We start from the raw sequence: 17566 nt of genomic DNA, 5'->3' as shown, positions 1-17566 counted from the left end.
AGCAAACAACATGATTTAATAGGTTAAATTAACAGGGTTCTTTCCAATAAATTAGAATTTGAAAGCCTCCAGTGCTTTCATACTTGAAGCTTTCTTTTATTTCCAGAATGTTTGCTTTCTAAGCCTATTTCACCATTACCATTAGCAAAAACATTGCTAAATGTTTTTGACAATTCATTCCCAAAGAAAAAAAGCTCTGTTTTCATATTTCAAAAACACAGCCTGTTTAATAATCCGGTGAAGACGACGTATTGATTCTTAGATTTTACAATGAAATTTACATATAAACTTAGTTAAAAAACAAAACAAAACCAAAACCACAAAATAAAGCCTAAATATTAGTTCATCAAAAATATTTATCAGAAAGACGGAACAGAGAAATCATCAGTGGTAAAAACATTGTAGCGTGGAAATCAGGGGAATTAAGATCTTTGCACACCAAACACGAATTAACATTTTGAATTGAAACAATGGACTGGATTTCTGGATATTTATAACCTATAATAGTATTTATATTTAGTATTTATAAGGTGTATAAATAGATAGATGTCATCATCGGCTAAAACGCATGCGCAGGTTACTTTACTTTCTGAACGAGTGCGCACCCGAGTCCGAGTTGCTTTCACATTCACGCAAATCGCGCTACAGTTCCATTGCAACCGAACTCAGACCACCTCCTACAGGTAGTCTCGGGTTCGGTACCGCGGTGCACTCCCCGGTCCGCATGACAGCTTTCACATTACCAATTTTTCATGCGAACCGTGCTGTGTTTCGAACTAAACTGCCAGTGTGAAAGCAGCCAGAGTGAAAAAGGACCCAGTTATCTTTGCATTCACACTGTCGGAGAGCTTGTTATTGGGCTCAGATTTCTTTTTGGTCCACTTTACCAGATACGGGATCTCAGTCCTTTTTGCATTCACACTCTGCGTCATTTGTGGGACCGAGCCCCACTTTAAAAAATATTGTATTTATTATAATTAGGGCTATATTTAAGAGTACAAATAGCTCTACATATTAACTTACAAGATAATATAAACATGTTTAATGCTCTCAAAATGAATAAGCTGCATAAGAACAGGTGTCTATATTCAATAAAACTTCATTTATTGATCTTTGGCATCAATATTATGTAATTGTATATTATTACAAAGTAATGTAACAGAACTGAATGCATTGTATTTTTATATAAAAATACTGGATTTAAAGGCAAAATTCAACATTCAATCATGGTAGATTAGTCTTATTAACCACAAACAGTAAGATTAATCACAATTTATGTTTAATCTACTGACAGACTCAGTTTAATTTATAGAACACAATAAATATTCCTGTCGTAACTTCTTAACTTTCATGTGGCTTTCAAGGCGTTCAGTTAAACCCTTGAATCTTCATTTGCACAGAACACTAACGAAAGACCTTTGATTCTGTTTCATATGCAATATTTAAAATATGCTTCTCCCTCTGTCATATCCATAGAAACAAAGCAAGCGGCTCGTTGTGTCTCTCTGGTGCTCACGTTGTCAGTTCCTGAGTGCGGGAACATGTCAGGGCCAAACATGTTTGGTATTATGCGAATGGGGAAATCAAGTGAGCCCGGAGCACTTTTTGTTCACAATACACGTTATTAGTGAACCGAACCAAAGGCTGCAAGTGAACCGTACTCAGACCACCTCCTGAGATGGTCTCGGCTCAGTTTGCTTTTAAGGGGTCTGAGATAATTTGGAGTGTTCACATATGGGCCAAAAATCCCGCAAACCACACTCAGACCCCTGAAATGGACCAAGTGTGAAAACACCCTAAAGGCCTTGTGTGGGTTTGTTACATTTGAATTTTATGACAGTTGGAATTTAAACAGTCTTAGCCTGTTTTAACATTTCATCAATGTAAGTCTATGGGATTTTGGGGATTTCTGATCGCCCGCTGTGTGAAAACCCAAATATTGGACTTGGTTTAAGGATTTTAAAAAAAAAAACATAAACCAAGTCTCTAGAATAACTGTATGTTGACTGTCAAGCCCCTGCAGATCCTTTCAAAATCTTAAGGTGAAAAATGTTTCTTTGCCAGTCTGAGGTAGAGTTTCGAGAAAAACCTGATTTAACGGTAGGCATAGATTGCCAGCTCATGACAAAACAGTTATGTGGAGTCTATTATGCGTGTCGGAACACATGCTCACACACAATGAGTGGAATTCCTCAGATTGTTTTATATGATGTGGCATGCAGTAGCTTGCCCCAGGATGAGGTTTGAAAGCAGTGAGAAAAGACACAAGTACTTAACCCACACTAACACCTCTCTCCAATACATTAACAGTTCACTTAAAACTATGATGCATTTGAGAAAACAACAGACATACATCTGATATTCACAGTATATTTAAGTGCTCCCTTAATAAGGTTGATATACAATGGCCTCAAAAATTATTTGGACACTTAGGTCCCACTTAGAAATGTATGAAATGTCATTGCATTAGATAACCAAATATCAAACCAAGTGGCATTTATTTAGAAGATTTTAAAATTAAGTAAACGCACACCTCAGATTCAGAGGTGCAAGTTCTGTCAACAATGCATACATTTTATTTTATAACTGCACATTGCACAACTCAAAATATAGGCTCATTTATTTACCAACATTTCAGCAATTCTTTTTCAAAGTATGATGAAAAATACCTTGAAAAAGGCATTTTTGTGAGTTGCGTTTTTTTCTGTTTATTTTGAAGATATCATAAGCACACATAGGCAAACATTTCATGTTCAGCTATTTATGTTTGTTAGTTTTTAAAATGATTTAACAATATTCTGTTTTCTACAAATTATTTGGACACTTTCTGGTTGTCAAATTTAGTGGAACATGTCCATAGTTAATGAGATGAATTACATCTGTGGTTACTCTGCAAGCGTTTCTGTGTGAACTTGATGAAACTAACTTCATACATCAAAAATAACCTTGAGGCCAGTTGGTTAAAAGTAACTGCAAAAATGGTTAAGAAAAGTGGAATTGGTTTTGAGAAAAGGTCTAGCATATTTTTATTTCAGATGTCACTTGATATTTTAAGTGTGACATAAGTGTCCAAATACTTTTTGGGCCACTGTATGTGTTTGGTGAGCCAATCAGGTCTGTTAGCATTATAACTAACTGGGTATGTGGCCTATTTGTGCTATTTGCCATTAGTGTGAGTTTCATGTATTGTATGCAAGCCTGTCTTACCCATCCAAACCTCTCCGAAGCAGCCCTGACCCAGTTTGAGCTCCAGACGCAGTGATTCTCGTGGGATCTCCCATGCATCTTTAGACAGGCCCTGAGTCTGGGGCTTAACCGTCGGACACACCGTGGTCAGTCTGTAGCACAGCCCATCTGCATGCTCTACACGTACAAACATACAAATAGATAAGAGTGATGTCAGAGAGAATGATGTCATAGTGAGTGAGAGAAGGGTTGGGTCAAATAAACAGCTGTAGAAATTAAATAAGGTGTGTGATATTTTCAGTTTCAAACAATGGTAACCATAAAAGAACATGACTACAAAATGACCCAAACAAAAGTCATAAATTCATCACTTGCCCAACCATAAAAGCCATTAATCGCCATCTTTCAACAAACTGAATAAAAGTCTTAAGGGCGGCAGGTACACAGAGAGAACAAGACAAGGACTAATGGCCTTTCGCTAAGGCTTGATGTTCATCGGATAAGATGAATCTGAACAGAAATTTTTACTATTACATCAAATGTTTGATGTTACTTTCGCATAATTTTTTTTTTAATAAACAGCGCCCTCAGTGGACATGCTGCAAAAAACATCTCACAGAAAACAATGAAATGCTCTATTCAGAACAGGGCTCCAATCATGCTTTTTGACCCCATCATTTTCGCACATTCTCCACGACCTACCCTGTCATTTATTATTACTGGATAAGGATTTAAAAAATTATTTTGATTCTAACAAATTCGCTAATGAATCATTTAGATTTATGAACTCGTTCAACCAATTAATTGGAATGAACTGACTCAAGAGAATGATTCGCTCACAAATGAGACAACTATGGCTTGTTTTAGTCAAAAAAAAAAAAAAGAAAAAAAGAAAAAAAATCTACAAAACCAATATCAAGTTGATAAAATGTTATAGAGCTGAGCAAAACTACAAAAATATGCAGTCAATATAGAAATGCCCATTACTTGTTTCCATGACTGTTTAATGCTGGGAACACACAATTTCAAAACTCCCTGATTTTTTCAAGTTTTTCATGACCTTGGGAACCCTAAAATAAGTATGTTAAGCAATCATCCTTTGAGTGTTTAACCACTGAGACAGAAGTTGCATTAGGCTGATGGCTTCACAAAGACCACAATTAGAGGAATCTGAGGGTTTTACTTTGTGGGGACTGACGTAATCTACAACAACAGTGGCAGGACGGTCATGTAACTTCTCATAAGATCAAAGAGGTGTCGATTTCAAAACCCCTCTTAGACATTCTCCTATGGAAACTAAGCCAAGATTAACTGGCAGTCTGAGTGACAGGGAGGCGTTTCCACAGAGCTAGCCACAGAGAGCTCTCTAAGCATCAAATAACCACCCTGCCATCTCCACATGTGGTATTTAGCCATTTCAAGCTTTGCTTTGTTGATGAAATTGCAAAAGCAAATTGGGATGGATGGAATGCTAGAACCATAAAACATTAGATTGATAGATAGGATGATAGATAAGATGATAGATAGGATGACAGGAACCCCGACTATAAAATCAAATGGCTTAAATTGGAGTGGTGGTGGCGTAGTGGACTAAAGTACTGAACTGGTAAGCAAAAGGTTGTTGGTTCAATTCCCACAGCCACCACCATTAACTCCAGGTTGCTCCAGGGGGATTGTCCCTGTAATACAGGCACTGTAAGTCGCTTTGGATAAAAGCGTCTGCCAAATGCATAAATGTAAAATGTAAATGTAAATTTCGGTTGAATTCAAAAATCTTGATCCAGTTGAATTTGCTAACCTGTGTAATGCTTCACCAGTTTCTGTAAAGTCTCAAACTGTGCTCTAGTGGTGATGTAATAGCCCCCGTTGTCAAGCTTTCGGATTTTGTAGTGTTTCACGTTGTCCCCTTTCATCTCATCCCAGTCCCGTATTGAGAGTGAGTACGCCCCTGCCAGGATCAAAGGAAGGAATGGATGTTCAAATAGAAACACATAAATATATTTCAGCTTCAGTTTGTCCAGGCTAGGTCTAGAGCTGTACAAGTTAAGACAGATAGCGATTCCCTTACCTTTAGTGGTCTCGCTTTCTCTGACCAAGAAAGTGCCCCGCTGGTTACCAGGAATCAGCAGCAGTCGCTCAGCATCTTTACGACCCATTTTTCCAAAGTACCATCTGTGAGACAAATGACAATAAATCAGCTGCCCAGCCATGCTAAAGCTGAGTATGGACCGTTATGGAAAATCTAAAGGCATTTAGACTGGTGAAAGTAAACCACTGGGACAAAGGAAAAATAATAATTGCAAAAAATAAAATAAAAATAATTGCAGTAAGATATTTTGAAATCAACTTTTTTTCTTTTTTTTATTATTTTAAAATCATGGGCATGCTTTTTTGTGCTGAAAGTCTGGATTTGGTTTCTTCATGATGTTCCCTTTTTTAAGGTTTCATAAAGTGCTCGTGTCATGGCACTAAGCATTAGAGCACATACATAAGGTGCTTTCTGCTAGACTGGTCTTGCATGTACAGTTGAAGTCAGAAGTTTACATACACTTAGGTCAAAGTCATTAAAACAAATTTTTTAACCACTCCACAGATTTAATATTAGCAATAGTTTTGGTAAGGCGTTTAGGACATCTACTTTGTGCATAACATGAGTAATTTTTACAACAATTGTTTACAGACAGATTGTTCACAACAGATATCACAATTCCAGTGGGTCAGAAGTTTACAAACACTAAGTTAACTGTGCCTTTAAGCAGCTTCGAAAATTCCAGAAAATGATGTCAAGCCTTTAGACAATTAGCTTCTGATAGGATGTGTACTGAATTGGAGGTGTACCTGTGGATGTATTTTAAGGCCTACCTTCAAACTCAGTGCCTCTTTGCTTGACATCATGGGAAAATCAAAAGAAATCAGAAAGACATCAGAAAAAAAAAAATTGTGGACCTCCACAAGTCTGGTAATTTACAAATGCCTGAAGGTACCACGTTCATCTGTACAAACAACAGTACGCAAGTATAAACACCATGGGACCACGCAGCCATGATACTGCTCAGGAAGGAGACATATTCTGTTTCCTAGAGATTAACATAGTTTGGTGCAAAAAGTGCAAACCAATCCCAGAACAACAGCAAAGGACCTTGTGAAGATGCTGGAGGAAACAGGTAGACAAGTATCTATATCCACAGAAAAACGAGTCCTATATCGACATAACCTGAAAGGCTGTTCAGCAAGGAAGAAGCCACTGCTCCAAAACCGCCATAAAAAAAAAAAAACCTACAGACTACAGTTTGCAAGCACACATGGGGACAAAGATCTTACTTTTTGGAGTAATGTCCTCAAGTCTGATGAAACAAAATTTTAAACTGTTTGGCCATAATGACCATCATTATGTTTGGAGGAAAAAGGGTGAGGCTTGCAAGCCAAAGAACACCATCCCAACCGTGAAGCATGGGGGTGGCAGCATCATGTTGTGGGGGTGCTTTGCTGCAGGAGGGACTGGTGCACTTCACAAAATAGATGGCATCATGCGGAAGAAAAATTATGTGGATATATTGAAGCAACATCTCAAGACATCAGCCAGGAAGTTAAAGATCGGTCGCAAATGGGTCTTCCAAATGGACAATGACCCCAAGCATACCTCCGAAGTTGTGGCAAAATGGCTTAAGGACAACAAAGTAAAGGTATTGGAGGAGCCATCAAAGAGCCCTGACCTCAATCTGATAGAACATTTGTGGGCAGAACTGAAAAAGCATGTGCAAAGAAGGAGGCCTACAAACCTGATTCAGTTACACCAGTTCTGTCTGGAGGAATGGGCCAAAATTCCAGCAACTTATTGTGAGAAACATGTGGAAGGCTACCCAAAATATCTGACCCAAGTTAACAATTTAAAGGCAATGCTACCACATACTAACAAAGTGTACACTACCGGTCAAAAGTTTTGAAACACTTGACTGAAATGTTTTTCATGATCTTAAAAATCTTTTGATCTGAAGGTGTATGCTTAAATGTCTGAAATTAGTTTTGTAGACAAAAATATAATTGTGCCACCATATTAATTTATTTCATTATAAAACAAAAATTTAATAAAAAAAATAAAAAACATTTTGAAATTGATGACTTGGACCAATTAATAAAGAAAAGCAACCAATAAGTGCCCAACATAGATGGGAACTCCTTCAATACTGTTTAAAAAGCATCCCAGGGTGATACCTCAAGAAGTTGGTTGAGAAAATGTCAAGAGTACATGTCTGCAATTTCTAGGCAAAGGGTGACTACTTTGAAGATGCTAAAATATAACACAGCTGTGATTTATGTTGGATTTTGTTTAGTCACAACATAATTCCCATAGTTCCATTTGTTATTCCATAGTTTTGATGACTTTACTATTATTCTAAAATGTGAAGAAAAAAAATTATAATAAAGAATGAGTGTTTCAAAACTTTTGACCGGTAGTGTATGTAAACCACATACATTTACAGTGTATGAACCACCACATCCTCACACGGTTCTACACCAGCACTGTAGAGAGCATCCTGACTGGCTGCATCTCGCCTGGTATGGCAAAAGCACCGCCCTCAACCACAAAGCCCTGCAAAGGGAGGTGCGAACTGCCAGACACATCATTGGAGGTGAGCTTCCCTCCCTCCAGGACATCTATATCAGGCGGTGTGTGAAAAAAGCTCGGAGGATCATCAGAGACTCCAGCCACCTGAGCCATGGGCTGTTCTCACTGCTACCATCAGGCAGGCGGTATCGCAGCATCAGGACCCGCACCAGCCGACTTCATGACAGCTTCTTCACCCAAGCAATCAGACTTTTGAATTCTTGATCTCTTACAATCATTATACATCAGCACTGCACTTTATTAATCTCACACTGGACTGCCATAAATTATATTCTCTCTTAACGACACACTGGCAACTGACTATCAACCGACAGCCTGAATGTCAATACAGTACAATATAACCTACTGTATATTTTATATATACTATTTTTTATTGTATACTGTGTATTCTTTATTGTGTGTATGTGTATTCTATATTGTGTGTATTGTATACTGTACATTGTATATTATTATTTGTATATTGTGTTGTGTGTAATTGTGTATATTAGATATGTAAATTGTGTTGTGTAAATCTGATGTTTATTAATAATAAGTTTAACTTATATAGCGCCTTTCCAGAGCTCAAGGACACTTTACAATAGTAACACAATCAAAGAGCAGTCACAAAAACACAGATTTATTTATTTATTGTAAATTGGTATATGTCTCATCACTGTCATGACTGCTATGTTGCTCGGAACTGCACCCAAGACTTTCACCCACTGTTGCACTTGTGTACATGGTTGACTGACAATAAAGTGATTTGTTTTGATAAACTTCTGACCCACTGGGAATGTAATGAAAGAAATAAAAGCTGAAATAAATAATTCTCTCTACTATTATTATGACATTTCACATTCTTAAAATAAAGTAGTGATCCTAACTGAGCTAAGACAGGGAATGTTTTCTACAATTAGATGTCAGGAATTGTGAAAAGCACAAATGTATTTGCCTAAGGTGTATGTAAACTTCAACTGTATCAGATACAGGGGTTTCCTTTGGGCAGAATCATGAGTGTCAGCAGGTTGTAATCAAGACTAGCAGTACACTGGTAAAAGCAACCAAGAAAAACAAAAGCTTGGAGTGCCATAAGACTATATGTGAGAACAACATGTAGAATAAAAGCAAAGTTTGTTCAGAGAACCAGGAAGAAAGAAAAAGAGAGAAGAGAACAAGTGAAACAAATAATGTGGGTGAGAGAGCAACACTGTAACAGAGAAGGAAAGTAAGCAAGTGAAAGAGAGCCTTTTGTCTGGCAGTCATACATCTGTTGGTGTGTTTGTTACCACCAGGGCTCTGGGCGTACGTGTGACTGACCATCACGCTCTCTTAATTACAGTGCAAAGGGATGAGATGATTGAATAAACACAGGAGAAGAGTTACTTACTCTTCAGCTTGGATGGAGTCGGCAGGGGCCACGTAATTGCTGGGAATGTAGCCCTTCTGCCCCGTGTTGATGGATCGAGCCTCCCACCAGTCTCCCTCTCTGGTGGGCGAAGCACAGATACAACTTGCTTTACTAGCTTGATTCATGTCCTTCACCACAAACTGACAAAAATTTAGCAACAAGCTTCAGCCAGCGGAGTTATCAACTAAGTAAAAATGCAGGGAGGTTAAGGAATTTGAGGTATTTGAGATTAAAATGTCAGGGTCATGAGGAGTCTAAGAAATTCAAGGGATAGTTCACAAAAAAAAAAAAAAAAACATTTACTCACCTTCATGTTATTCAAAACCCTTATTACTTTTTTTTCTCGTGGAACACAAAAGGTGTTACGTGAATCGTTCACCCAAAAATTAAAATTCTCTCATCATTTATTCACCCACATGCCATCCCAGATGTTTATGACTTTCATTCTTCTGCAGAAAACAAATATCTCAGCTCTGTAGGTCCATACAATGCAAGAGAATGGTGACCAAAACTCTGAAGCTTCAAAATTGGTGAATGCGGAAATGCGGCTGCATGCCTGAACGGTTAAATATGCTTCATGGTGAATGCCCGTACCACGAGTGATTAACGTAAACAGTTGCTTATGTCTATCGTGAATGCAAATAAGTGCAACAAATCAGGTATATGTCAAAGTATTGGGCCTGTACATAAGACTTTACATTGTAAATGCACTAATGCAGCCTAAAAGATCTGCCCATCTAGGTTATTAATATTAATCAAATAACATAGAAAAGAAAGCCACCGAGTGCTCTTTATTTAACCTATTTGTTATTATTAGCCTACTATGTTCTTCGTTTACTTAATACTTAGAATACTTCTTTATTAGGACTATTTACCTAAATAATAATAATAATAATAATAATAATAATAATAATAATAATAATAAAGAAACAAGAAGCAGTGCTTACTTAATTGAGAAACACTAAGGCAACATGTCACTTTTTTTTTTTTTATAATAGCAGATTATTCATTTTTAATGTGGTATTGAAATTCAGATTTGGCATTTTAATCATTATAATAATAATAATAATAATAATAATATGTATGTATGTATGTATTTACACACACACACACACACACACACACTGTATATTCTGCTCAGGTGACCGAAGTTTCTGCCCAATATAAATTGGATTTGCTCAGCAAGTACAAAAGTTAGACGAAACTTTGCGGCTGATTTCAAGATTTATAGTGAAAAAGGAGTTTTACAGTATTTTGGTCTGTTCACACCCACACCTATCATATCACTTCTGAATAAGGATTAAACCACTGGAGTCCTATGGATTACTTTTATGCTGCCTTTGTGTGCTTTCTGGAGCTTCACATTTTTGGTCACTATTCACTTGCATTGTGAGGACCAACAGAGCTGAGATATTCTTCTAAAAATCTTTGTTTGTGTTCAGCAGAAGAAACAAAGTCACACATCTGGGATGACATGAGGGTGAGTAAACGATGGGAGAATTTTCATTTTTGGGTGAACTATTCCTTTAAGCAGAATGTTAACAACAGTCACCATTGACTCTCACTGCATATTTTGTCAAACAATAAAAGTGAATGGTGACTGAGACTTGTGTTCTACTGAAAAAGTAAATCATGCAGGTTTGGAATAACATGAGGGAGAGTAAATTACATGATTTTAATTTTGGGGTCAATATCTGCTTCCTGGATATGATTTTCAGGTGCATTTTTACATTTGTGAGGGTATACTGTGTGTTTAAATCTACTGTTTGTCATAAATTATCATAAAATGTATACCTGTGACTTAAATCGAATTAAGAATTATATCCGATGTAACAAATAAAATAAAAAGTTACGAGGCATTTTTGCCACCACGTTTTGAATTTCAGGGGCAGTTTTTGTCACTTTTGGTGGCATTTTTATCCCAAACCCTGTTTAATTTTAGACCCCGGTCATAAGGCTCAAACCTGCCCCGCACTCTTGGACAAGAGCAGAATTTGAGCTATGGGCATTTAACAGAGAGCTAAACCTGGCTGGTGGTTGAACAGATGGCCCATTACTAACATGCAGTAACCCAGACAGAATTTGCCCTTGATGAGCTTGGAATACAATGATGGATTAAAAAAAAAAAAAAAAAAAAACATAAATCCAGCACAATTCAATTCTTGCAGCTGGATCATCTACTTTACCACGGCATGACACACTTAACCAGTGCAACCCTGGGGTGAGGAACTTACGTGTTGTTAATGATCTGAAATCTGTCGCCTTTCTTGAATGAGAGATCATCTGATGTCCTGGCTTCATAATCATATAAGGCCACAAAGAAAGTTACACCGCCTGCAAGAAAATCAATTCAGGCTGAATGTGCACCAGTTGTATAAAAGTCAAACACATCAAATCACAGACTAAAAGCTAGTTAGCTGCTGATGCATTGAGCAGTGTGCCAGGTAACTTAATTCTGCATTCAAAATTAAAGCATCCGATTCTATTTTAGCCACAAAATAGAGTTTAGTTAAGCATTAATTGACATGCTGAATGGAGCATCCATTGATTTTGTTCCTGGCTCAGTTGTCTGTGCAGTTAGATATCATTAGTCAGCCTTCTCTTTGTCTTGACTACATAAACAATGGGTTTTTCACCAGCCTGGTTTATGGATGGCAAAGGCTGGTCGGGTTTGACCCGAAGCAGAAAGACGGCAGAGCTGAGATGGTTTTAAGCGGGAGGAGGGGGCAAAGGAGTGGGTAGGATTAAATCTAAGCAGGCCTGTGGGACCAGATTAAACATTAGTGAAGAACAGAGGGCCAACCTACTGATTACATCCGTTAAGCCACACACACATCTGCCAAGTCTAATGGCTATAACGCTTGCGTGAGTGTTGTCAATTCTCTGTTTGGCTATTAAATTGGATAAGGCTTGACCTGTCAGTGACTTGAAGTGTCGTTGATGGGTAATAACATAAGACTATGCCAGCTATGTGAATATGGCTTCATGGGAGACTGGAACCAACAGTGTGCTAGGTACACAGTAGTAGTGTTGGGTTCGAGTCCACCTTAGTCGAGTCTGAGTCAAGTCAATTCCAAGTCTTTAAACAATCGAGTCCCAGTCCGAAGGTATCTGTTCATGAATCTGAATTAAAATTGTAACCGTAAACTCAACATCAATATTTTACGCTTATTTTAACCTTCACAACTAAGAAAAAACAACTGTCAATATAAATGTAACAAAAACACCTCTGTTGCATTTAATATATATGTCTTATGATTAGTATCCTGCTGAACAAACTTCAAAGTGGTTTCAGAATGAAAGCATATGCTTTAGTACGACAAAAAACTGTCCTTCAAAACATGCTTTTTCCTCTCCACTCAAACACAGATTAAAGAAAGTGAAAGCTGCGTTAGTCTTTACAACCAGGGTTATTATATTTCAAATTTTAATTGAGTTTTTATTTCTACATTTTCAATTTGTCCTTTCAATTTAATTTAGTTTAATCTAAAATGATCCCTATAAAGAAAAAAATAGTCTATACTAAGATTTCTTAGTCTCAATCTGCCGACTAGTTTGGGAAAATAATGAGTGAACACAGTAATTAGCACTCTGAGAAGTTCCATCTCATGACTTGACTGCAAAATGCTACATCTGAAAACACTAGAAAAGCCCACTGCTCATATTAGAGCCATTTAACACGGACATGATTGTCTAGTTAATTCGCAGAAAACAGCACAATGCGAGGCAGATCTGCACACTGCTCGTGCATCTAAAACCCTGATGCGTCTGTGTGTTATCGTAAAAAAAAATAAAATAAAATAAAAAAAAAGGTTAATAAAAATATATTTAGTACTACCTTGAAGAAGTTATTTGACAACAGATACTCGCATATATTCTACAAGACAAAATAGTAACTGAATTTAAACAAATTATCCTGTCCAAAAGTTTAAATTCCTTTGGTTATAAAAGGATTACTTCACCCAAAAATGAAAACCCAGTCATTGTTTACTCACCCCTGTTGTTATAACCCCATATTATTTTATTTTTCTTAACACAAAGGAAGAAATTGTGAAAAATGTTTGAGCTCAGTTACAGTATGGCATTCAATGGCAGTTTATGGTGATCAACTCTTCAAGCTTCAAAAGGACACAAAAGTATAATTCAGAAGTCTTATCAATTATTGTATGCAACTCATGTCTTGTTCTGAAGGGAAATGATAAGGTTTGATGAGAAACAAATGAATTATTAAGTGAAACTCTTGACCGACCTTTGATCTCCTGTGCGCGTTCATGAGGCAGACTGCATGCAAGCTTTAGAGCTTCTGGCACAAGAGCAAACCCTTTAATATAGTGTGTTGTTTTCTCGATGATTAATGACTGTTTGTGTAATAATTGTTCAGGAGTCCCTGCTTTGTCCTGAGCTGTAAAGCAGCACACTTTTCTTAAGAAAAATACTGTACATTCTTTGACTTCCCAGCATCTTCTGCACATGAGCTCATCCCAAAAGTGACTATATGATAAAGACATCAAGCTTTTGACACTAAGGGCAACTGATGGACTCATACAAAATTATTACAGAAGGTGCAAACATTCATTGATGCTCAAGAAGGCAACACAAGAACCAAGGGAATGCAAACTTTTGAACAGGATAATTTGTGTAAATTACAGTACATTTTGTGTAATGTAGCTTTTGAAGGGCCGTACAACATAAAATATATAATCTTTTATCTCTTATATTTGTATACATTCTAAAAGGGGTGTGAAAACTTAAAGGCCTAAAACAAAAGGGGTATGCAAACTTCTGCACTTCACTCTATATATAGTTTGTGAAAATGTGTATTTTATTTTATTTGTTGTTTTTCACGATTTAACCACATTTTAGATTTTTTAAAGTACACATTCCATGTAGCCTATTCTATTCATTTAATTTCATACTGCATGTGTAATTATGAAATTATGTGTCATATCAGTTACACATTTTAACAAAATTCACAACATTGGAACCTAAAATTCACACGTCTCAACATTTAAGTGCTTGTACCATGTAAAAAGTGCAGTGTGGCAGTCTAAATGTGACATTGTCTGATTTACCTCCGTGCTCATGGGTAAATGAACATTCACAGCAGGGACGTGCACAGGGGAGTGGCTCAGTGGCCCAAGCCACTGCCCCTTTGCCCTCCTGGGCTAAGGTGCCCCCTCTGGAGAAATAAATTATATTCGCAAATATTCACTTTGCAGATGCTTTTTATCCACAGCGTCATTGCGATTAAGACATGATGAATAGTAAAATACTCTCTGCATAATTGTTTTATTGTTTATGTAAACATGCACTAGATGACTGTCTTTGACTGTTCCATCACATCTCTTGTTTTGCACAGCAGGCAGCGGATCAGGAGCAACGGGGGGAGGTGCTTGACACTTGAGAGGGTCCAAAGGCGTCAAAATGTGCATTAATTAGTATTGGCCTTGCTTGAGTGGGTCCAAATGGATCAAAAATGCACATTAATTAGTATTGACATTGCTTGAGCGGACCCAAATGCGTTAAAATATGCATTCGTTCATAAGGTGAACAATCCTTTTGTTGTTATTTAAACTTAAATGTGGTCTGTCCAATTACTACAATTGCTGCACAGCTAAATCATAAAGTTATTATATATGTGATAAAGAATAATAAAGTGAGCCCTTCAGGAGCGAGGCCAGAAATCTACAAATGAGTGGACCTTGGTGAAATATGGTGGACCTCTATTCTGTGTCTAATTTCGTCGTGAATATAATGAGGCGCACCCATTTCCTCAGCCTTTTTGAGGCTAACCTAATACTTAGAGTTGCATAATTACATGTACAATAACAATAATTATTTGTTTTTTAAAAATTATTCAGTTTATTATTAGAAATTTATCTTAACAGGTCATACTGATGCAATTGTAATGGGGCTGTCACTGCGTTGTGTTGAATAAAGCACTCGATTGACACCATCTCACGCCTTTGGTGGATTTTATTCTGTTTAAACATGCTCACGCATGTTCCACCACAACCACTCTCTCGGCTGCTGCAAATCTTAATCTTTATGTATGAACAATATAGGACAGGTATACAATAATTACACATATTATTTAAAATATAAAGTCTGTACCTGTTTAAACACAGTTTAATTACAATAATCATGCTCACACATGTTGTATAATGAGGATGAACATCAAATCAAACATTACTACACATAAAACATGGTAGCTTGAGAAGAGAGCATACAATTCACTTTCATACATGACAAAACAAAATACATGTCGATGTTAACCCCCCAAAAATAAGATAAAATAAATTAAAATATTTTTCCGGGGAGCACTCACCCACCAAAAACACTCTCTCGGCTGGCGTGAATCTTAATGACCCAACCGGAACCAGTGCGCTACACAGCACCAGCCAATGGGTGGAGTGCACATCTTAAATATAATTAAAGGGTCATACACAAAATTAAGTAAAGCAAGTGTAAGCACCTTTCGGACCCTGTTACACAATGAAAAATGAAATGGCCACAGAAATAAATTCAATAAATTAAAATAAGAGACACATTTCAGTCCTCCTGCTTTTCACAGGTGTTGGCTGGGTTTCCCGAAGCACTAAGAAGAATGTTAGTAGCACTTAAGTAGTACTAGATCTCTATGGTGTATTTCCCAAAAGCATTGTTATCTTTGTAAAAATGTTTGTAAATTAACAAGAGCTTTGTACCACTCTTAAGTCCATTAAGTGCAACTTAAATGTATCTTTCTCACATCTTTCATAGTTTATCAGAGACAAAGGGACATTGAATAAATTATATTAACATATTTTGGTCATTGGAAAGCCATTGTACTGTTTTAGAGGATAAAAAAAAGGGTGAAACATTCTGCGCATGCAATGTGATAGGTCTAAATTAGGTCTAAAGATAAATCTAAATTTACATAACACATAAAACAGTACAATGTTTTATTGGCCTTATTTGATCATCATAACTATAACAGCAATAGAAATATTGTTTTATTCAACAGATTTCTTTAGACATATGTGAGTAAAGTGACCCTGCAGTTTAAAACTTAAATAAATAGGCCTAAATAAATAAATAAAATACGTTTATCAAAGGAGTTTAGAGTGAGTGTGCAATGAGAGATTCCCTTCATTCTGTTTAGAAAAGTCTATGAGTAGTTCAGTACTGATATCTGTAATTTCAATCCTGTTCTTTGTGCATCTGTTCAGTTTTCAGCCAAAGAAACAACACAGGCTACATGAGATTCCCTTATTATGATGTGATGCTCATCTGGTACATTCACGTTACATGCACTCTTTGCGTCACTTTTATTAATCTCTAGAAGCTGAGCAAACATCTGAAACCCTGTCTTACCAAAGCTTCAATTATTTATTTAACTGAATTCTGTAACAGTTAATACATTTCGGCACCAGGGGCCTGGGTAGCTCAGTGGTAAAATATGCTGGCTACCACCCCTGGAGTTCGCTAGTTCGCTAGTTCGAATCCCAGGGCGTGCTGAGTGACTCCAGCCAGGTCTCCTAAGCAACTAAATTGGCCCGGTTGCTAGGGAGGGTAGAGTCACATGGGGTAACCTCCTCGTGGTCGCTATAATGTGGTTTGTTCTCGGTGGGGCGCATGGTGAATTGAGCGTGGTTGCCGCGGTGGATGGCGTGAAGCCTCCACACGCGCTATGCCTCCGTGGCAACGCGCTCAACAAGCCACGTGATAAGATGCGCGGGTTGACTGTCTCAGACGCGGAGGCAACTGGGATTCGTCCTCCACCACCCGGACTGAGGCGAATCACTATGCGACCATGAGGACTTAGAGCGCATTGGGAATCGGGCATTCCAAATTGGGAGAAAAAGGGGGGGAAAAATCCCCCCCCCCCCCCCCCCCCAAAACAAAAATAAATAAAATAAATAAATACATTTCGGCACCTCAACAAGGTTACAAACAACTTCCATGTTTGTTATTATTTCCACATTATTTTCATTCTGAGAAGACAAACACCTGGACATATTTGCCAAAGTGATAAGCACCTTTGGACCAGACAGCTCCCATATGAAGCACTTAAGTTCAACTTTATAATGAGCAATCTACGTGCTGATTGGGAAACAGGTATTACTCCATCGTAAAATAATGAACAACATCAGTTAAGATGATCGTAAAGACTTAAGTTGCAACATTATCAGGAAACCCAGCGTTGGCTATTTCCCCAAAGGTCGAATATTTAAAATCTGACAACTCTCCTTTGGCTGACGTTCTGGGCTTCGTGGCACCGCTGCTATGTTTATTTTGATTAGTAGTCTATGTAAAAGCACAGATGATGTTGCATGTGTTGTTAAACTCACCACTGAGTTTTGACCAGAGCATGCTCGGACGTT

The 17566-nt window shown here is 37.4% G+C and overlaps 1 protein-coding gene across 2 annotated transcripts in view; it reads right to left on the bottom strand.

The window, feature by feature from the left end:
* The window catches only part of yes1 (YES proto-oncogene 1, Src family tyrosine kinase), a 52339-nt gene that overhangs the window by 9796 nt on the left and 24977 nt on the right, over positions 1 to 17566 (bottom strand). For both annotated transcript variants that reach the window (XM_051698248.1, XM_051698247.1), the window contains 5 exons: positions 11435 to 11534; positions 9180 to 9278; positions 5255 to 5358; positions 4985 to 5134; positions 3208 to 3363 (listed from right to left, as the gene is read on the bottom strand). In XM_051698248.1, the coding sequence (XP_051554208.1) occupies positions 3208 to 3363; positions 4985 to 5134; positions 5255 to 5358; positions 9180 to 9278; positions 11435 to 11534 (609 nt within the window). The remainder of the gene's footprint in view (positions 1 to 3207; positions 3364 to 4984; positions 5135 to 5254; positions 5359 to 9179; positions 9279 to 11434; positions 11535 to 17566) is intronic.

Source organism: Myxocyprinus asiaticus, chromosome 5 (genome assembly GCF_019703515.2).
Source record: "Myxocyprinus asiaticus isolate MX2 ecotype Aquarium Trade chromosome 5, UBuf_Myxa_2, whole genome shotgun sequence".
NCBI classification, from domain to species: Eukaryota; Metazoa; Chordata; class Actinopteri; order Cypriniformes; family Catostomidae; genus Myxocyprinus; species Myxocyprinus asiaticus.
The sequence above is the reverse complement of the archived record's forward strand: the minus strand, read 5'-3'. Positions and strand labels throughout refer to the sequence as shown.